General features: G+C 42.1%; 1 protein-coding gene across 1 annotated transcript in view; it reads right to left on the bottom strand.

Annotated features, from left to right (window-relative positions):
- The window catches only part of LOC140468059 (uncharacterized), a 146,530-nt gene that overhangs the window by 23,502 nt on the left and 99,774 nt on the right, over nt 1–23,254 (bottom strand). The window contains exon 3 of the mRNA XM_072564246.1: nt 755–855. Coding sequence (XP_072420347.1) covers nt 755–855 — 101 coding nt within the window. The remainder of the gene's footprint in view (nt 1–754; nt 856–23,254) is intronic.

Genomic DNA, 23,254 nt, shown 5'->3' on the forward strand with positions numbered 1-23,254 from the left:
TTTATACTCGTTCTCTTGCCTTTCTTTGAAAAAATAAGGACATGGCTTGTCTCATTCAAAACACTTAGTTTTTGAAGAGCCACATGAGAACTCTAAACTAGTAAAGTGATCCTCTGATGAAGCAAAGCCAAAATCCTGGAAGAGATTGCTGGGCCCCTTGCTGAGGTATTTGTATCATCAATAGCCACAGGTGAGGTGCTGGAAGTCTGGAGGTTAGCTAACATAGTAAGGAAAAGCCAGGAAACTATACACAGGTGAGCATGACACCAGTTGTTGGAGGGAGTCCTGAGTGACAAGATGTACACATTTAGAAAGGCAAGGACTATTTAGTAATTGTCAACGTCACTTTGTGTGTGGGAAATCGTGTTTCACTAACTTGATTGGGTTTTTTTGAAGAAGTAGCGAAGAGGATTGATGAGGGCAGAGCAGTGGATGTGACCTATATGGACTTCAGTAAGACGTTTAACAAGGTTCCTTATGGTAGGCTGGTTAGCAAGACTAGCTCACACAGAATAGAGGGAGAACTAGCCATTTGGATCCAGAACTGGTTTAAAGGTAAAAGACAGAGGGTGATGGTGGGGGATTGCCTTTCAGACTGCAGGTCTGTGACCAGTGGTGTGCCACAAGAATCAGTGCTGGATCCACTGCTTTTTCTCATTTATGTAAATTACTTGGATGTGTACATAAGAGGTGTGGTTAGTAAGTTTGCTGAGGACACTAAAATTGGGGTGCAGTAGACAATGAACAAGATTACCTCAGAGTACTCCCTTCTGCATTTTATTTCAGATTTCCAGCATCCGCAGTACTTTTCTTTTGTCTTGGTTTTATACTGTTGCAATGAATAATAGTCAAGCCCTGCAAAGAAACAGACAACATGTCTGAACTGCCCATGAGCAATCACCCATCCCACAAGATGACAAATTTGATAATGAAAGTATTATGTTAATGCCAGACAATAATTTGTTATTTTGATCCGACCCTCAGCATGTGACTCTTACATCTATCATATTATTCCAGCCATTTGTGGTTTGTCTCCAGTACCAACTTATTTTGCATTTTTGGTAATTATCTTACTGCCTCAATTAATTGGATTATAGGTCATTCCCTTCACTTACTGAACAGCTGTTGACACTTTACTCACACCATCTGATACTTTTGATCACCTGCAAAGATTTATTATTCAACCAGTTGACACTCCACTCAATACATTTACATACACTTTTGATTTCTCTGCCTATAAATTCTGTTCCTATGGCTTCTTTCACTTCACCTGAGCCATGCAGGCACAGGGAAAATGTGCAAACTCCACACAGACAGTTGCCCAAGGATGGAATTGAACCAGGTTCCTAGTGCTGTGAGGCAGCCGTGCTAACCACGAGCCACCATGCCTTCTGTCTCAATAAGAACCCAGTCTTTATACTGTATGTTACATGGGCTAATATATAGGAAAGCACTCAGACCATATCATACCGATAACAGTTTGACTCAGTAAATTGGGCGGCACGGTGGCAGTGGGCCTCACAGCGCCAGAGACCCAGGTTCAATTCCTGCCTCAGACGACTCTCTATGTGGGGTTTGCATATTCTCCCCGTGTCCTCCAGGTGCTCTGGTTTCCTCCCACAATCCAAAAATGTGCAGGTTAGGTGAATTGGCCGAGCTAAATTGCCCTAGTGTTAGGTGAAGGGGTAAATGTAGGAGAATGGGTTTGGGTGGGTTATGCCTTGGCGGGTCCGTGTGGAATTGTTGGGCCGAAGGGCCTGTTTCCACACTGTAAGTAATCTAATTGTCAGCTATGAAAGGGAAATGCAGAGATCTGGAAAACATGAACTTCAGTGGCTCAGTTGTTTTATTTCTGACTAAAGAAATACAGCAGAATGAAACATTTTGATATTGAAAACTAACCAGTCCCTTTTACCTCATGGGCAATCTTACCATGAATGCCTGAATATTCAGAGATTTGTGTTTGCATGATCTCAATTGAGGTGCAATAATCCAGAGGCCAGGCTAATACCCCATGATCATAGTTGAAGTACCATCATGGCACCTGGTGGAATTTGAAATCAAATCAAAAAACTCTTGAATTGCGAAAGCTCATTGAAGTAATGGTGCCATGAAACTGTCACCAATTGTAGCAAAGGCCCATCTAATTGGCTGATGTCATTAGGGAAAGAAATCTGCCGTTTTTACCTAGTCTGGCCTACACATGACTCCAAATCCATAGCAATACAGTTGACTTCTAATTACCCTCTGAAAAAGCAAGCAAGCCATTCAACCAAGGGCAATTTGGGATGGACTACAATGTCCCCTGCATCTTTCAAAGGATAAAGAAGGTCTTGGCTTTTTTCACATCTCCTATTTTAATTGCTCCATTATTGGAGGCTGTACTTACAGTTGGCAAAGCCCTTGGCTCTGGAATTGCACCGAACATGCCCTCTCTGTACCACTTACTCCTCCGTTAAGACGCTGCATAAAACCTAGTTCTTTGTCCACACTTTTGATCTTCACCAGTGAAGATTTATACATAAAGCTGGCAGGGGGACTGTCCTTCATGAACACGGACATGAGCCATGTGTACTTGCAATTGCAGTTAGATGACGATTCCAAGAAGTATGGCACAATTAAGATCCATAAGGGTTTGTACCAATATACTAGCCTGCCATTTGGGGTATCGTCAGCCTGTGAAATCTTGCAGTCGATGATGGAGAACATTTTGCAAAGTCTACCCCAGGTCACCATTTAGCTAGATGACATGCTATTAACAGCAAAAACCAATAAGGAGTACTTAGAAAACACAGACATAGCCCTCAGACATTTCTCCCAGGCAGATATATACCTTAAAAGGGAAAAATCTACTTGGACCACAGAGTCGACAAGACTGGCTTACACCTGTGGGAAGATAAAACAAGAGTGATCAAAAATGCGCTGGCTCCTATGTCTGTACCGGAGCTTAGGCCTTCTGGTGAATTATTATGGAAAGTTCATACATAACTTGGCTGCCATCCTGGCACCTTTGTAGCAATTCCTAAAAAAGGGTCAGTCTTGGAAATGGTTGCATAGCCAAGTGATAGCTTTCAGGGAAGTGAAGAAACAGCTATCCCCTCTTAGGTGTTGGCACACTATAATCCCAAATGAGATCTGGTAATGACATGCGATGCCTCCCTGTATAGTACTGGGTTAGTATTAGCTCATGTGGCAATACCACAAATACAGTCAGGAAGTTCCATCAATACCTTTATGAACATAAATTTGTAATAATAACGGATCACAAACCCCTACTCGGTCTACTTAAAGAGGACAAGGCAGTGCTTTCAGACCGAATTCAGCAATGGACTGTCATTCTAAGTGCATATAATTACAAGCTGGAACACCATCCAGGAGGTCACATAGCAAATGTAGATGAATTGAGCTGCCTCCCACTCTCAGGTAGACCATCGGTGGTACCACCACTGGAAGAGTTTGTAACGATTTTATATTTTCTGTACACATTTCCAGTCACAGCTGACAATATCAGACTTATGGACAAAGAAAGATCCCATCTGGCAAAACTGAAACAGCTGGTGGCGACACAGAAAAATCAAAGGGCCATCACCAGAACTGAAACCTTTTTAGACCCAGAGAAACCAGATCACAGTAGAGAAAGGTATATTATTATGGGGCGAAAGAGTGATAGTTTCAAGCAAAGGTCACCACCAGATACTGGCTGAACTCCACCAGGCTCATTCAGAGGTCTCCAAAATGAAGATGTTGGTGGCCAGGTTTGGATGCAGACTTAGCTGCACTGGTGGGGGAGTGCCCAGAGCCCCAATAAGAACAAAAATTACTGCCAGCAGTTCCCCACATTTGTGGGAATGGCTGGGTAAATCCTGGACATGTCGATTATGCAGGTTCTCTCATGGACCCAATGTTCTTAGTCATTGTTCACACCCACTCAAAGTGGTTGCACATGCTTAGAGTTTATTTATCAAACACGGGAATGTCAATGGTAAAACTGTGTTCATCTTTTGCAATACATGCACTCCTGGAAGTCCTGATCACAAAACAATGGGCCATCGTTTACGAGCAGGGAATTTGAGCATTTTCTTAAGTTGAATGGTATTCGACATGTAAGGGCACCTCCATACCATTCATTATCCAATGGCCTAGAAAGAACAGTCCAAACTCTGAAGGAAGTCTTTAAGAAATAACCTACAGCTAGATACCAAACTGGCCCTTTGACTATAGTACCAAATCTCATGCAACTACTCAGATAACTCGAGCAGACTTTCCCAGACCTGGGGTGGAGGGTGAAACAGCATCAGGAACACCAGTGTCGAAAGCCAGATTCCACCAAGTGAGAGAGAGAGTTTACTATAGGGGACGAAATTTGTTGTAGTAACCACAGAAATGGCCCTGCATGTGTGAGAGGCTTGGTTGATGCAAGGTCAGAACCAGTGATATGTGAAGTTCGGGTATGTTCAACAGTCCCGAAGAAGCACGTGGACCGTATGAAAGCCGCCGCAAACTCGCAAACGGTGCACTGAGCCCTGCTTCTCGGAACAGTCGGAAAGGCTGTTGAAACCTGTGAGTTCTTCCCTTCAGTTAAGCATTGCACAGACTTCAGAATCTGAGATGGACACAGCAGATCTCACTGCATCCATGCCTTTACTGCCAAAAAAGAGAGTGAATTTCTCCCAAGACACTTCAGGCACTGGAGGAAAGCTCTTGTTCATCACGCGCCACCTGTATCCGCACAGAGTTAGAGGGACCTGATCCGCTGATAAAGTGTCCCAGGAGGAAGAAAAAGGACCAGCCTATGTCCTCAGACTTAGAGTGGGAGGATTATAGTGATTGTAATGAGGTCAGCCTCATTGAATGAGTTCTCTGATTGGGGTTGTTAATCTGATCCAATAAGGGAGCCTGGCTGACATATAAAAAGAGGATTGTTGGACATTGACATGCTGAGAGCTGGCTCTGAGGAGGCTGGACCAATGTCAAGGATTTTAAATGTGTAAATAAAGGGTGACTTGGTGGGGATACCAGCCTCTGTGGAGTTACGTTCAAATCTGTTTCAACAACATTTGAATAGAAATTATATTTTGCAAGTTAGAAAGTCACTACACATTCCATGTTCTGTTGAGTGCAGATGTTTTCCAGCTATCTAAAGGATTATCAAGGTTCACTGAACTCAATACCACAGCATTCTCTCAAAAATTTTATAATCATATGTGAACAATATCCGCAGCCATCAGAGGAACTAAACTTGTCTAAGGAATTTTTCACCATAGAGGGCTGTGGAAGGTTCATTCATTGAGAATGTTTAAGATAAAGATCAGTACATTTCTGGATATGAAAGACATCAAAGGATAGCATAGAAAATGGTGTTGAAGCACAAGATCAGCCTTGATCTAGTTAAATGGCAGAGCAGGCTTGCTGGGACGAATGGCCTATTCCTATTTTCTGTTATTAGAGTCTGTGCCTTATCAGTCCGATATTGATTACACAAGTTTATAGTCAATGCAGGTACTAGGAGCACAATGTGGGTTAGTGTTAATGGTCCACACAACTTCCCCATTCATCTGTTTCAACCTCCCGCATTACCATAACCTTCCTATCTCCCTCATGTGTTTATCTAGCTTTCATGAGTGACCAAAGATGTTCCAGCTTTGGTGTCTGGTCCATGCAGAAGCAGCCAATCTGAAATATGGGAGTTGCATTTGAATTTTGCGTTCTCAGATGAGGATTTACATGGTGGGCTTAGTGGTGGTGGTGGGGGTGGAGTCTGGTGGAAGAAAGGAGGAGAATGGTGTAACTAATGATCAGTTTGGCATTACTTAGCTGGATGATACATTTAAACAACAAAATCCCAATGAACTCAATTCTACTGATTCCCATGGTTGAATAATTCAGTGTCCAAGCCAATTGATGAGACTATGCTTTTGGAGGTTATGACAATGCCGTGAAGCAATACATCAGAGGGAAAAGAGAAGGAGGAAGAGGGATAAAGCAACAGCAAGACAGAGAGAGAAAGAGTGAAGCAGAGATTGAAAAATAAGATGAAAGAGACAGTGTAAGAGAAAGGCACAGTGGAAGAAAAAGAGTGTGAATGAGAAAAACAGTGACAGAAACAGAGTAAAAGGGAGAATGAGTGAGATAAAGAATGAAAGAGACCATGAAAGACACAGAGTGAAAGAGGGAAAGACTTTTTAATGGATAAAAAGTCAATCATGAGCATAAATATCACTAAGAAAACCAATTATTTGGCTATTCTCATATACCTCTTTGTGGTAGCTTGCTGTGCACAAATTAGCTGCCTGATTTGCCACATTACAGTGGTGTCTGCACTTCAAAAAGTACTTCAATGGCTGTGGATTATTTCAGGATATTCTGAGGTTGTGTAAAGGCAGTAAAGAAATGCAAGTATCAACATTTCAGTACAGACAGGCACGATGGCATCAAGGCCTATGGCCAACGGATGTTTTCTTTCTCCCCCGTCCCTTTCTCTCCCCAAGATAATTATAACAGGTTTGAGTTTGAAAATTAAAAGATATTTCCATATCAACAGCGCATGCTACTGCAATTAGACAGCCAGTCAGATTCAGAGTGAAGTCAGTCTGCAAGCTGGGCTTCATAAAGACAGACTGAGCTGTTGTAATCAGAAGCAGACGCGATATCATTTGATTAGCGTTGCTAATTAATATAATGTTAGCACAAAGTTCCTTTCAATGTGTAATGTCTGACAAAAGACAAGAAAAAATGGAAGAAAATACCACATAACAAAGGATGTCGATCTCAAGGTTTATAAGGGAGTAAAAGAAAAGAGAGATGCATTGGTTAATCACTAAATAAGCATCAACAACTGGGAGTATTTTGTTAATTTTAGTCCCACAACATGTGTTATTATCACTGTCAAATGAACAGGGCAGCTGCTGCACTGGTGTAGCAAGTGTGTTGGGTTATGAATATTCATCCCAGCTCCTCAACTGAAGTAACACTTAGTGTAACAAATGGCTAGCCAGCTGTTGGGACACAGACCACGTCTAGGAGAGGAGTAGGCTGCTCTATCCCACAACACCTTGTGGATCACTCCTCCTCCTGCGTGAGCATGTTTTTAGCGTAGCTGACAAATGATGTCCTTGAGACCAGAGGCTGTGAATCCCACAGCCAAAGCTTCCAGGACCACTGCCTTCAAATGCATGTCAAATTTAATATTTAATTAAACTTTTTTTTAATAAAGATTGCTGAATGTAAAGTTGAGGATGGGATTAATAGCAATGACCTCTCATTTCTCCCCCCGCCCAGGAAATATTTTTAATCAAACTCCAGATAAGTTATGACACATCTCTGTGGTTGGTGGGACTTGACACTGCACCACAAGACCCTCCCAGCCTAGTTAATGTGGGCAAGTTTTTATAAGATTTTTACAACAAGTTAATATTAAAAAGTGTTATTCTCTAAAAGAAACATGCATTTACAGAATACTACTCATGCCTGCTGCATTTTATGGAGAAAATGTTGCATAGTGGTAACGTTGTTAGACTAATAATCCAGAAGCCAGGCTAACAGTCTGGAATTAGGGTTCAAATCCCACCATGGTAGATGGTAACATTTAAATTCAATTAATAAATCTGGATTTGGAAGTTAGCTTCAGTGATGGTGACCATGATAACAACATTGATTTAAGGGGAGGGGAGGGTAGAAACCCCCCAACTAGTCCACTAATGCCCTTTTGGGAAGGAAATTGGCCATCCTTATCTGGTCTGGCCTATATGTGACTCCAGAGCCACAGCAATGTGGTTGACTCTGAAATGTCGCTCGCAAAGTGTTCATTGGAACAGTAATTACAGATGGGCAACAAATGTAGACCTTGCCAGTGATCCCACATCTCATGAAAGAATAAAGAGGGCAAAAGAAACAACTATGGAGAGTACTTCATGACGTTCAGCTGTGGGCATCTTATCTCTCCCTCATGGAACAGAAAGCCTGAGAGCTAATGTTTCAAAACACAACTGCTGCACATATACCAGCGATGATGGAGTGCTGCTTCAGGTTACATGTAAAACTGAAGCTGTAACTACTTTATCAGATAATGTAGAAAGCTCCCTTAAGTTGGCATCGTTTGAAGGATGATCAGGTGATACCCTAAGGCCAGCAGGTCCCACAAGATAGACTGATTGATTGTTCACCTCCTTTGTGAGGCCTTGTTGCATGTAAATTGGTTGCTGTGATTTTGTTTGTACAGCGACTGCACAAAAAGTAGCAATGCACCACAGAACTGGGAAAAAGCGGGCCATAGACATCCTTCAACAGTACCTTCTGAACCCATGACCACTTCCATCCAGAAGGACAAGGGCAGCAGGGAACACCACAGTCAGCAAGTACCTCTCCAAGCTACTCACCATCCTAACTTGGAAATATATCACAGTTCCTTCAGTGTCACTGGGTCAAAATTCTGAAATTCTCTCCCGAATGACATTGTGAGTGTACCTACACTACATGGACCAAAGTGGTTTAAGGTCAGCTAATCACTACCTTCTCCAGGGCAGTCATGGATGCACTGTACAATGTAAGTCTTGTCAACAATTCTCACATCCTGCAAAAGAATAAAGAAAGGACAAAGTCTCGGAAGGAGAGGAGGTCCACATTTAGTGAGGTGAGCTTATTGATTTCAGCAGATATGGGTAGACAGAGTGTGCATAGGATGGCAGATGTGACACTTGGAAGGAACCAGGTACAAAACATAAATAACATGTCCAGCTGTTCATTCATTCAATGCGACGAATTCAACTTGTGGGAATTTATTTCCTGAAGATAAGCAAGCCAAATTGTTTTGAAACAAAGAAGTTAGACAAAGTAAGAATGGAATATAAGGATCCGTTAACATATAAATAGAGTGTTACCAACATTGGAGATCCGTAATATAAACAAAAGGTGATGGAAAAACTCAACAGGTTGCTCAGCTTCTATGGAAAGAGAAATGGAGATAACATTTTGTTGATGACGTTCATTAGAAGGATGTACCAGGATGAGGATGACGGAGAGTACTGATTGGCCTGCTTCCCTGCTGGGAGGTGTGTGAGGTGCTGAGAAAATATGTTGCACATAAAGACCTTGTGACTGCTTACACACTGGATATTGCCAAAACTGACTAGACATATGGAAACCCCCACAATTAAGCTCAATGCTCTCTGCCTGTATCACTGTACAGTGTGTATATTTGAGGAAGCATTTCATTCCTTGGTAGATCAATTTCACACAGACCAAATTGAAGCTACAGCCTGGTTCTACATGAACTGATCAGCCTTCTTTAGCAAGGAACTGTTTAGGCATAAGCAGTTATATTCAATCAGTCCTGTCCACATCAAATCCTTCGCAAAGATGAAATGAAGAGGGGTGGCATGAATCAGCCGGGCTCAAAATGTGTAGCACTCTTAGCTCAGAGTCAAAAGTTATGGGTTCAAATCTCACTTCAGAATTTAAGTACAAAGATTAAAACTGAAAACTCCAGTTGAGTGCTTCAGGACTGTCACCTTTTTGGATGAGACATTAAACTAAAGTCTGGATTTAGCCTCTCGGTGAATGTGTTCTTTCAAAGAAGAGCAGGAGACTTGTCTGTGGTGTCCCTGGCCAATATTTGTTTGAGGTAAAACATTTTCAAAAACTTTCTCCTCCAAGGGTGGGAGTCTGGAAGCACTAAACGGAAGTGTAGTTGAGGCAAAAAAAACCTCTCAACCTTTAAAAAGTACTTGGATCAAGAATTAGAAGTTCTGAAAGTTGCAACTGAATTCCTCCTGTAATGCACATCCCAATATTCATTGTCCTGAATCTCTGAGTTGTGTCAAGGATGGTAATAGCAAGGTCAATTGTGAAAATTATTGCAGTAACTCAAACGTGCTGATGTGAGAATACCCTGAGGGAAAATCAACAGTTTTCTGAATGCAACAAGGGTGAAAGCAAATCTCCCAGGGGACTGGAAACATCAGCAGCTGCCATTTACCTCCTATGTAGGTGTGGAGCATGGCATAGCCTCAGGGACCTTGAAGGGCTTGGATGGGGCTTAGGGTCAGACGGCAACATGGAAGAGAATGGAATAAGATGTGCATAAAAGTTAAATATTCCTGAGATACATAAGATAAAATGTCACCTAGCCCAAGTGGTCCATGCCAGTTTTTATACTGCACTCAAACCTCCTTTCATTGATTCCTGATCTGCATATTCTTTACCCTCATGTGTTAATATAGCTTCCCCTATGGAAACACTTATATTGCTCCCCTCACTGATGGGCAAAAAGGTTCCTTCTGAATTAGTTATTTCATATTCAGTTGGCTTTCTCACATTGGGAGCCAATGGTTTTGCTCATCCTCACAAATAATAGCATTCTTTCTCAGTCTCGACTTATGATGTAAAGAAAGAGCAAGTCAAAATATCACATAGCTCTCAAGAGCTACCTTTGCACTAGAGAGAAACACACAGACAACTGGCAGTAAGCACAACCCGAAGGCTTCAATATTTCAAATACTGCAAACATTTTGAATGAGGGGAAGGTTGAGAAAGCAGGACCTTTTCGGTAACTTCAGCCAGAGTGGAACCCACACTTTTAGGATCACTCAACATTACAAACCAGCCATCCAACCAACTGAGCTAATGGCCCCCAGCCACATAGGCATCATTCGTTTTCTCAAAGTATCCCTTACAGTTCACTCTTGACTGTGAATAATAAATCTTTTAAGCTAATTAGGTTCAGAACTGGGAGTGCACAGACTCAGCCTCAAATCTACACATTTTTAAAGACTGGTTAGGCATTCTTCCAACTGCAAGAATCTGTTTCAAATAAAGAAGCACGAAATGAACAACAGTACATACTTCACCTAATCCTGACTCCTTCAGCTCTGTAGTTCCAGCAGTGCACGGGTTAAAAGTCATCTGTTTCTGTGATTTGCTCTTCACAAAACACTCACATATTCCGAATCCTTGTCTATTTTTGTCTTGAAAAAAAATTTAAAAAACAAAGAGGAAAATGGGAAGGAAAATATTCATCTGAAGCCATAGATTTACCATCCAACATGCTCTAGCCAAGATGTCATTGCAGAGCCTTCACTTCATACAAGGTTTTCCTTCGCATCATTCTGCCAGTAACTCAATCCAATATTTGGCTCCGCATGAGAGAAAGAAAGAGAGAGGGGGGAAATTGAAATAGAGTACTGGAGACAAAGGGAGTGAGGGTGAAGGATAGGTGACACTCAATGGGCCAGACAAGTGTACATCTGCCATGTTGGACCACATATAGATCAATCGATGGCATATGGGTCCTTGGGCATAGAATCTATAACAGTGCAGCCTAACTCACACATTCAAATGCAACAAACACACACAAATAGATAAGGAGGAAGTAAGTCATCAGCAACGCATCAGGTAAAACATTATAAAGAAAAACCACATAGATTGAAAGGGAAAATAAGACCTGGGAAATAGCTATGGCCAAATACTTCAGGGAGTTTGAAGTTTGTACTTTTTGCTGCCAGGCAACAATAAATGTCCAGAGTTAGATTTGTAAGAACATCAGTAAAAGAAACAACAAAGATGGAAGTGTTTAGCCTCACATGCACTGGTTTCTATGCTTTGACTTCAGGACCAGAACACTGTCTAATTTCTTTTTAAATAACATGTTCAAAATGCTTATGAAAAAACTCTCCCTCTCCTACCTAAGAAAGCACTGGGAGAAGGTCAGGACTGAATCCAATGGAGCAAGTAACCAGCAGAAACCTTGAGTAGACAAACACTAAGTTTCACAGCATCTGCAAAAACAAATCTATATATATTTAATCAATCCCTCATTGCCAACAACTGAATACGTCAGTTAATTTTACATTTATCAACAAGAATTTTGCTTTTGGTATTTCTGTCATTAAAAGAAAACATTCCATTATTTAATTTATATTTCCTTTGCAATTTTGCTTCTCTATTTATACATCTTCCTTAGATTGTTTGCAGGACAATTTGCTGCTTCTACTTGTATGCCTACTTTGAGGAGTCTCTCTTATTTTCAGGCATCATCCCACTTCAGGAAGACTTTTCAGTGGCACTCCTGTATAATGATTAGCCCAGTTGAGGCACCAGAAAGGAAAAGTTCTCTCCTTGCATGTTCTTTTCCAATTACAAATATGAACCGTCCTCCAACATGGAGGGATGGTGAACCCTACCTGCTCCAATCTCTGTCAATCTAAATGGAAGGCTATCACCTATCTACTAACGACTAGGTAATTGTCTATCTTTAACTCTTAAGTACAATGCCCTCCTAATATTAAAGCAGATGCTGTAGATCTGCTCTGTAGAAGATTCTCCCTCAATCTCTTCATCACCCTAATTTTCTCACCACCTTTGAAATTCTCCAAAGAATACATACCTCAGACTCTGCTGTTACTGTTTGATATGTTATACCTGCCCAGGTAAGTATTTTTGAGAAGGTTCATTGCGTTGAGGGCAATGAGACTTGTAATAACTGTCAGATAAACCTCTTAGGACATGTAGATAGGATATTTCAAATCTGTCTTGAAATGGAAAGTCAATTTATAATCTCTTTGCCATTCTTTCATTGGATGTGGGCTTCACTAGGCAAAGCCAACATTGGTTGCTCGTCCCTAATTGCCCTTGAACTGAGTTGCTTGATCAGCCATTTCACAGACAATCATATTGCTGTGAGTATGGAGGCATATATGGGCCATACCATGTAAGAATGGCAGAGTTCCTTCTGTAAAGAACATTAGTGTATCAGATGTCTCTTTATCACAATCTGCAATGGTTAACTGAATACCTTTAAACCAGCTTTTCTTATAACGACAGATTTTATTGAATTCAAATTTTACATCAGCCAGGTGAGATTCAAATCCACATCCCTAGATATTCGCCTGGGGCTCAGGATTACAAACTCAGTGAAGGGATTAAAGTTCTGCATGTTTTCTCATCAGAAAAGCCATGATCTCATAATAATTACATATACACCTGATTTAGACCTCAATGTCACCAACCATTCAAAAGACCAATTGGCACTGGTTTATCATTTTAGATGTGAAATGCTGATTTACAAAGCAATTCATAACATCTATGAAGATGTTGATTGTTGCAGCGCACCAGACAACTGAACTAGCAAAGTAGATGACCATCGGTTAAAAGGGGCAATAACAGTATGCATACAAAATTGACAAGAGATTTTAAAAAAGCATTATGAAGGACTGTTTCAGACAGGAGGAAGATGAACAGTGAAGATTCCCCAGGGCTCAAATATAGGATCACTGCTGTTTTCGATGTATGTTCATAACTTGGACTTGGGGATAAGATCATGTCTTTGAAATTTCCAAATGACCTGAAACATGGAAGTAAAGAGGGAAAAGTAAGAAGAGACTTCAAGGGTCAAGCTTGAGGAGTGAACAGACACAAGGCAGATGAAATTCAAATTCAAGTCTTATGAAATGATATATTTTGGTCAGAAAATTGAGAAGCAACAATAAAATATTTAAGGGTGTGCAAGAACACAAAACCTTTCGGTGCTTGTGCACAAATCTTTAGAGATGGCAAAATTGATTAAAATCACAGTTAATAAAGCCTCTGAGATCCTGGGCTTTATAAATAGAGACATAGAGTACAAGATGTCTGTTTGTATGTTCGTAAAATCCTGAGAGATACACCAAAACCTTATAAAATACTAGTTTATGGCAGGAGTAGCGGCTGTCGTCAGGGAGCCGTTGCTCAGGAATCCGCACCTCTGTACTCGCGGGTTCGAGGGGAGGGTCGTGGTGGCGAGGGTGACCAGGGTCAGGGCCGTGCTGGGTGCCGGGGGCCTGGGCTGGATGCTGCCGCAGGACATAGCGAGCAGGGCAGTGGTAGACGTCCAGTACGTGGCCACTGCCATCCGACACCTTAAAACGGCAGTGCTCAGACCCGACGTAGTGCACCAGTTGGAGGACGCTCAGGTGTGCGGTGGGATCCCGTCCGCGTTCACCCCAGCCCGGACGGAATTTCACATTGGCCCCAAGGTCCTGTACTTTCCGTGGGAGCCTGTGCCCCACAACCTGAGCCGCCTCAGGAATTTTAATTTTGTCCCTTTTAAGGACGTAAAAGGGCGGGCCCTGTATCGACTGCTGCACACTGTCCACCTCTTCTCCCTCATCCACCGTCTGGACACGCCTTGGTGTGCCCATTTGCCACCGGGCGGTGGGGATCCCCAGTGGTGGGCTCTCTACGCAGGAGTCCTCCCCCTTTCTCTCAGGGATCTGGGGTGGAGGGTGCTGCATGCAGCGGTCCCCTTCAACCGCAGATTGCGGTGGTTCACGGACTCCCAGCCCAACTGCTTGTTCTGTGGCGCTGTGGAGTCCGTGGACCATGTGTATATTGGGTGTGGGCATTTGCACTCCCTTTTTGATTTTCTTAAAAACATCCTCCTCCGCTTTTGGTTGCACTTCAGCCCCACGCTCCTGATCTTCGGGCACCCGGTACGGAGGAGGGAGGGCAGGTCTGAAGACATCCTCGTGGGTCTGCTCCTGGGCCTGGCCAAACTGGCCAAAAACAGGTCCAGGCAGCAGGCCATTGAGGGGGTCGTTAGGGCCGATTGCTTGCCCCTCTTCCGCGGTTACATTAGAGCCCGGGTGTCCTTGGAGAAGGAGCACGCGGTCTCCACCAACACCCTGGAGTTGTTCAGGGAGAGGTGGGCGCCGCAGGGAGTGGAGAGCATTATTTCCCCCTCCAACTCTATTTTTATTTAATCCCTGCCCTTCCCTTCACTGTTTGATCACACAGCATTGCCCTTTGATGTGAAGGGCATTGCTTGTCACTGGTCACGCGTGTGTTTCCTTTATTCCTGGTGGTGGAAATTGAATAAAGATTCATACACCTTGTGTCTCTCACTGTGTCTCACACCTGCACACACACAAAAGAAAGAAGAAAAAAAAAATCCTAGTTTATCAGCAGCTAGAGTATTGAGTCCAATTCTGGCTATCACCCTTTGGGAAGGCTTTGGACAGAGGATTTGAATTAGGTCCAGGGATGAGGGAGAATAGGTAAATTGATACACTGGTGAACTGGGGTCAATTTCCTTAAAACAAGGAATGGTACGAGATATACTATAAGTGTTTAAAGTCACAAAAGGGTTTAAGTCATGTAAGTAAAAAGGAATTGTTTCCAAATGGTTGAAAGTTTGATGAATAAACAGCACCAAACACAGGTAATCAGCAAATGAAATCGGCAACATGAGTAAAAATCTATTACCCAAGTGGTCATGATTTTGAGTATAATGTCAGGTAGGATGGTCGATACAGATTAAATGGTAGCCTTCAAAAACTAATTGGATAAATACTTATAGGGAGAAAAATGACAAGGATATGGAAAAACAGGAGATATAAAACTAGCTGGTTTGATCTTCAAAAGAGCCAATCTGGACATAATGGGCAGAATGGCCTTCTTTTGCACTGTATTACTCTGGGGTTCGACTATTCTAGCTATATCTGTTGGAAAAGAGAGTTCCACAGATGGCGAAAATCTAAAACAAAAACAAAGAAAAGGCCAGAAATACTCAGCAGGTCAGGCAGCATCTGTGCAAGGAGAAACAGTTAACGTTTCAGTCGGTGACATTCCCTCAGAACTGGGAAATGTTAGATATGTACAGTAATAGGTTTTCTGTAAGGAACAAGGGAAAGAAGGTCTGTGATAGGGTGGAAGCCAAGAGAGGGATTGAGTGACTATAGAGTTAGATTGAATGACTATAGAGTTAGACTGAGTGATATTAAAGAGTTATATTAAAGATATTAAAAGAGCTATATTAAGTAACTAGGGAATTAAGCCAAGTGACTAGGGAGTTAGATTGAGTCCTAGGGAGTTAGAGTCAAGAGTGTGGTGCTGGAAAAGCACAGCATGTCAGGCAGCATACGAGGAGCAGGAAAATCGCGTTTCGGGCAAAAGCCCTTCATACTCTTGACTCTAATCTCCAGCATCTGGCTATTCACTTTCGTCCTGCCTAGGGAATTAGATTGAGTGAGTTAGCCTTTTTCTTTTTCATCATTAAGAACATACTGCCAATCAAGATTTGTTGCTGAGTTGACATAATTCATTAACACTGTCAAACCTCTTTTTAACAGAAGGAAAAGAGGTTTCTGAAATAAATTTTTAAATGCATAATTTACCAAGATATACCTGGTTATATAAAGTTTAATATCAAAATAAAAACTGCCTTTGCGCTAAGTGGAATTGTAGCACTTATTAAATCGCTTCAAAGAATTATCATGCTGGGGTGAAAATATGTTTAAAAATTGTTATTGCACATTTAAGAATCAAGTAAGGGATTTTTGTTATCTGCCTTCTTTCATTTGAGGTTTTAAATGTATGTTTATTCCAGTGCACTCTTACAGATATTAGAAATGGCCAAGTTGATAGTAAGAATTCATATACATTTTGCATGCTTTTTGCGCATATTATTTTATACTCTTTTTGACTTTTTATGTTGGTCAGCCTCTCCCTTGCGCTCTCTCCCGTTTCCCCTTCCCTACAACACCTGCTGCAAAACCCAGACAAAGGATGGGCATACAGCCTGCTCCGAGATCCCTGCCAATGCCACTCTGCGCCAGCCCAATTTTTGTGCCAAACCAATGGCCAAATGAGATGGAGCTAGGCTGCGGGCAAGTTCTCAAACAACATGCTGCACCAAACCACCCAACAGTTTTCGTGTGCTCAGACTACAACAGAATGCAAATGGGAGGTTTGCAACTTGCAGAGTGAACTGGTGAGTGGCAAACGATTTTCAATATAGGCAAGTGTAAGTTGTTGGTGATTGGTCCTCGGAAGGAAATTCTCATCCTTGGATGATAAGAATCCAAGTGGACAGAAGAGCAAACGGACTATGGAGGTATAGATTCACAAATCACTAAAAGAAGGTAGTGACACAAGCTAACAAAGCCATGGAGAGATGGCATGTTGTGACAGTGTTACTGAATTGTTAAAGCTGAGGCCCAGTTTAGTGTTGAAATTCCACCATGGGGTTTCAATAAAGCTGGAATAGGCAAACTCATCTCAATGATGGCAGCTATCTTCAATCCTTTTACAACTTATCTTGTTCACTCTTCCCTATCAGGGAATAAAATCTGCTGTCCTTACTTGGTCTAGTCTACATATGATTTTAGAGCCATTCTAAGTCGTTGACTTTTACTGCCCACTGAAATGATTGATTGGCTCAAAGGGAAATTAGGGATGGGCAATAAATGCTGCCTTCATTAATGATGCCAATGTCCCATGAAAAAAATGAAGAAAAGTCAGGAAAGAAATGTAAACAAAGCACTTGCGGTGCAGTCGGACCTGATCCCAACCTTTCACACACACACCCACTTTCTATGAGAGATCACTGGATAATGAGCAAAAATAAGGGTTCCTGACTGATTTTTCCTCTCCCAACCCAGCGACAATGAAGCCAAGGCACTGTGCATTTTATTATCCTTTGAATACAAATTACTCAGCAATTTGCAAAATGCTGACTTGGCCAATGTGTTTTTATAAGTTGGACTACACTGCAAGTTTTGTTGAGATGCCTATAATAACAGAGCCCATGTGAGAAAGCAAAGTGCCTTGAGTGTACATAAAGTGGACAGACTCCAACCAGGCGCTCACTGTGCTAACTAATCTGCTTAACAGAATAACTAGCCAACTAGCAGTCACAACGACCAGATTATTTTTTTTCTCTTTCTTTTCCTCTATAATGCACAACTGAATTATTTTCTCTCACCACCAAGTCACCCAATTTATTTTGTGCCTTTATCCATTACCACTCACCCATGTTTCTAATTAATAACAAATTTACATGCAGAGTCCATTAAGGACAGTACAACAACACCAAAGACGAGGGCTGACCAGATAAATCAACAAATTTAATAACTGCATTAACCTATGGCAGAACTACCTAAGTAACCAAGTGACTGATGATCACATCAAGAGAATGACTTCAGTGAGTTGATTTAAAAACTCTCATCCAAGTTGCTTCGTGGCGTTGATCCCTCCTTATCTCTAATCTCCTCCAGCATCACATACTTTTGTCACGCTGCACTCATCTCATTTTGGCCTTTTAGACACCACCTGATTTTAATCACCCAACTGTTGGTGGCATAACTTGAACTGCTTGGGCCCCAAATTCAGGAATTCCATCCATACGTCTCTCCATTGCTCTGACTTGCCTTGTCTCCTTAAATCTACCTCTCTGACCAACTGTCTGACTGTATATCTCCTTATCGGCAGTGATGCCATCATTATTTTACAATATTTGGAGCATTTTACTACATTGGAAGGAGCTATATAAATGCCAGTTGTTGTTGTTATCTAAGAGGTATAACTGCCTAATAACTTAATTGCACTAACCGACTGATCCTGCTTAAGCAAGCTTTCTATTGCCTACATCCTGCAGTCAGACTCTATGCTTCCATCAGCTACCAAACACCCTAAACATACTGATTGAAAGAGATCACTGACTAGCAACCACTAACCAGACTTTTCAGTACAATAACTGACAGAACTGCTTCCCGGCTGCTGAACAGAATTGGAAAAAAAATGATGCAACATAAGAGACAGTTCTGAAGTAAACAGAGCAGCAGTGACGCTGTCCAACAGAGCACACATGCTGGGCAGAGAACACCAACGACATGCCAAACATATGGAGTACCCACAGTAACAGCACATTTCCAACCAAAATAACACTGTGGTATCAAGAGCCTATTGTGGTGTAGAGTAAAGTCTAGTTATTAAAATAATACTGCAATCAGAAAGTGTTCCGCACAAACATTCCTCCTGGTCCATGCTCGAGATTTTCGGATGTCACCTCTCCCGTGACTTTGTTGCAGGATCCTGAGGATGTTGACACTCCAATGAGGCACTTCTATTGGCACCATCAGCCCCTCTGATGCCCCATCCAATTGGCCGTAGTTGCTATGTGAGGAGTTTTATCTTTGCACAGAACTCATTCTCCGCTTGCCCAGGAGAGGCAGTCTCACACCCTGTGGTTAACAGCATTAACTCCAGCACAATTTCAAACTAGGTTCAACAAATGGCTAAATTTGTCATTGGGACCTCTGTGTCCTTTACAACTTTCAAGTATTGAACTAGACTGAATCTTAACAAGGATAATATTCAACCTGCCAGGCCTGTTCCAGATCATTGCAAGAACCACCTAATTTAATCCCACACCCCATTTTTGTCATCAATAACTCTGCAGTCAATCCATATTTTCAGGTGCCTTTTCAAAGGTCCTTTGGAGTCTGATTTCAACAGCCTTTCAGATAGTGTGTTCCAGACCTTAGCAGCCCTCTGTAAATGATTCCCCTGCTCTAATCCTTTGGCCAATTATTTGAAATCTGCCTCGATATCAACAAAAACTACTGAAGGAAAGTTTCCCTCTACTCACCCTATATCAAAACCAGCCCCAATATTCTGAAAGAGCTTTCTCTCTTTGGTCTCATCTATTACAAGATCTTTCCTGGCATCTTTATTATAACAGTCAGGGGTGGAATTGACCATGCATTGTCTAAGTGTGGGCTGTAGGAGCACATCAGGGTAAGGGATTCCAATTGGATCGAGGTAGGATAATCAATACACTGTTGTGGAGAAGCCAAGAGCTGAGTTAGAGACTTGGTTGAGGGCCACTAAAAATTCTCTTTGCAAAGAGGAACAGAACAAGTAGTTTCTGAAGCTCAATATAAACATGACAAGCAGCCCCCTAACTTTGGATATTCTACAGCCTCTGGACTCAACAATGAGTTCAACAACTTTAGGCACGGTGGCTCAGTGGTTAGCACTACTACCTCACAGTGCCAGAGACCTGAGTTCGATTCCCACCTTTGGTGACCGACTGTGTGGATTTTGCACGTTCTCCGTGTCTGCGTGGGTTTCTTCTAGGTGGTCTGATTTCCTCCCACAGTCTAAATATGTGCAGGTTAGGTGAATTGGCCATACTAAATTGCCCATAGTGTTAGGTGCATTAGTCAGGGGTAAATGTTGGGAAATGGGTCTGGGTGGGTTACTCTTCAGAGGGTTGGTGTGGACTTGCTTGGCCAAATGGCCCACACTGTATGGAATCTAAAAAATAAATCATAACCACTGCTTCCATTTTGCTCTGCATATTTTTCTTTGTTTTGCTAGGTATGTCTTCTGTTTCTACGTCTCTTTGTGGTTCATTCCATTTTTTTTAATGTAGCAATTCACTCTTCATTTGGACACAATCTCTAATCTATTTCAACTCTTTTATGGCTGACGCCATGAAATATTTTATAAAAATCAAAATAACTGCAGATGCTGCAAATCAGAAACCAAAACAAATTGCTGGTAAAGCTGAGCAGGTCTGACAGCATATGCAGAGAGAAATTAGAGTTAACTCTTCCTCAGAATGGGATTCCTTCCTCCAACGGGATTTCCAAAATAATCTTTTCTCTTATCCACCGTCATTAATTTCACTGTCATGTCTGGTATTTGACCAGGTATTTGCTCATAGTTGTTTCCACAGCCACTTCACATTTCTCAGTGACTGCCTCCAGCTCAGATTCACCCCATATGGATTCCAACTCAAGTTTCATCCCTTGCGCTTTGAATCCCATCCAGAATCACAGGTAGCTCAGTGATGTTCAAAGTTCCACAAGCAGCTGCTCTCACTGCATCCTGATGAAATATTTTATTATTCAATCTACCCTTCTTACCCAGCATAAGGGTCTTCTCATTCATTCTTTCTGTCTCCCCTCCCCACTCCACCCCATGGCTTAAAAACTCTACTTTGCCTCAATTTTGATGCCAGCTGAAATGCTAACTCAGTCTCTGTCTCTCAACAGAAGCTACTTGATTCACTGAGTTTCTTCAGCCTCTTCTTTGTTCTTATTTCAGAGTTGCAGGGTCTGCAGTATCCTGCTGTACTGTAGAGGCGTTCCCAAGATGGCCATTTATGCTTCAGCTCACAAAAGCTTCTCACCACTTCAGGACACCCTGAAGCTCTTTATAACAACAAACTCACTTCAACGTTAGCCGTAATGTAGGCAACTAATCTTCACACAGCAAGATCCCAGGAGTTGCACTGTGTTAGTGACCAGAACAGAGCTTGCTCAAACAGCCAACTCATGTTCCTATTTCTTTTCGTCTCCTGGTCAGAATATCCTCATTTGTTTGGTGCTCTTGATTATGCCTGCCAGTATAAGGCATTTCAGGGTTTATAAATTGCGAAAGGCAGAAAGAATGAAGATTCATGCCCTGACACTCACTGGTCTTTCAGTGCCAAGTGTCCACTGCAAACAAAAGATGCAGACTGGCATACTCCAAGGACCAGGACGAAATGTAGAGGGATGCACAATAGCTTGGGGCAGGTGTCACAAAGACTTAGTGGGGATAAGTCACAGTCTAAGACCCTCCCGCATTATACATTGAGGAGCTAGAATGTGTATAAAATCCTAGTTGTACATACATTTCAGGTCAGTCATTCTCAGGTAAGTGTTCACTCTCAATATAAGTGTAGCTAGGTATTTCAGAGTGCCAATTCTGTATTGAGGGATAGATATTGGCCAAGATGGCAGTCAGAGCTATCTCTCTGGAATAGTGTGATGGGATCCTCCCTGTCCATTGACAAAGGCCTAATAACCCATTCTATTGTGGTCTGAATTTGATTGCCAAATTTGTTGGACATATGCCTGGAGGTTTTACCACATGTCTGATTGTAAAAAGAAATTGGACTGATTTGAGCCAATGAACTTCAACACATATTTACAAAATCAGACAATTGTTTCCAACTCCCTCATCTCCCACTGCAGGAATTCAATCTCTAAATCCTGGCGACTTCAGGACAATTCAGGAGACTTGGAAATCCTGGGCCGAAACTCAGGTGAGATGTGCACCACAAGTCTTACTCTGCAAGCCTGTGTCCTGGAGGGGCTCTTATAGAGAAGTCCAAGCTGACAGAGGGAACCAAATAAGTAATTCAGGAACAGCACTTATCAACTTCCATCAAATGAATAAGAAGCTTGATTTAAAACAGACAAGGAAATTCTTTATAATACAAAATGCAATGAACGTATGGAATACTGTAATTCTTGAAAATGCAATCGGACACATACAGACCAAACATTACTCCAGATGGATGGATTTGAATGAACGTATGAATGAATTATTTTATTGTCACATACAATTTACAGTAAGAATATGACAAAATACAGTGAAAAGCTTTAAGTTGTCGCCATGAATTGGCCCCATTTTGAATAATTTAAGAATAAGGTTAAAAAAAAGAAAAAAGATACAGCTTAAAGAGAGTCCATCAGTCCTCAACCAGCTTATCACCATCAATGACACCTGTGCCACCAACCTTCCTCTATCACTTGGCTACTGTCTACATTGGACTCAACCAAAGTCGAAGTTACTGATCCTCAGACACCACCTTTCGCTGCTGGGCCAATTCTCCTCCACCACCTTGCCGCTGCCTGTGCCAGACTAACCAATGCTGTAGTCCCATCTCTTGCCGCTGGACCCACCTCGATGTCGCTGTGATTGCTTTTAACCACCGCATCACTGCCACCAGCACTGGTCCCAACCAATGATAAAGTCGCTGATGCTTAGGTGGCATCTTTTAATGCTGAGCCGACCTCATTGATTTTATCTTTGGCAAGGTAGCAGCAGCCGATTCCAGGTCCAGTGCTCACTCCGGAAAAGTAGGTGAAGATTCGGACAGAAGCAGTTATCTTCCTCATCAATCATCTGAACCCACACTGGCATTCTTTCTTTTAAATAAAAACTTCAATCATGCAGCATAGGATTTGGCACTCTGAGATAAAGGGTAAAGTCACCATGTCATACCAGACCATATGGGTGCTCACTGATTACAGAGAGATGACTGGTGGTGATTTAACCTGAGGGTGACCTTACCTCAGGTTATGGGAGAGACTGAGAAGGAGAACCCTTCATGGTAATCTCAGCTGCTATATGAAATAAACTCACATTGTTGGCATCACTCTACATTGACAAACCAACCATCCAACTACCTGAGCTAACTGCACTTGCAGTTACAATCTACAATTACATTTCATGGCAGATCATCTCCAGTACATACTGCCCAAGGGGTTTCACATGTTTCTAGCTTCTTAATGGACTACAAGAGGGTCTTGCACTGCACTCTTTCTCCTATGAGTCTTTGCAGCAGCTGACCCGAGCTTTAGTGCATCCCTCAGCGTGTAGTCCTGAGCCTTGGAATGTGCCCATCTGCCATACCCAGCCATGGAGAGCTCTTGATAAAAGA

Source organism: Chiloscyllium punctatum, chromosome 46 (genome assembly GCF_047496795.1).
Source record: "Chiloscyllium punctatum isolate Juve2018m chromosome 46, sChiPun1.3, whole genome shotgun sequence".
Taxonomy (NCBI): domain Eukaryota; kingdom Metazoa; phylum Chordata; class Chondrichthyes; order Orectolobiformes; family Hemiscylliidae; genus Chiloscyllium; species Chiloscyllium punctatum.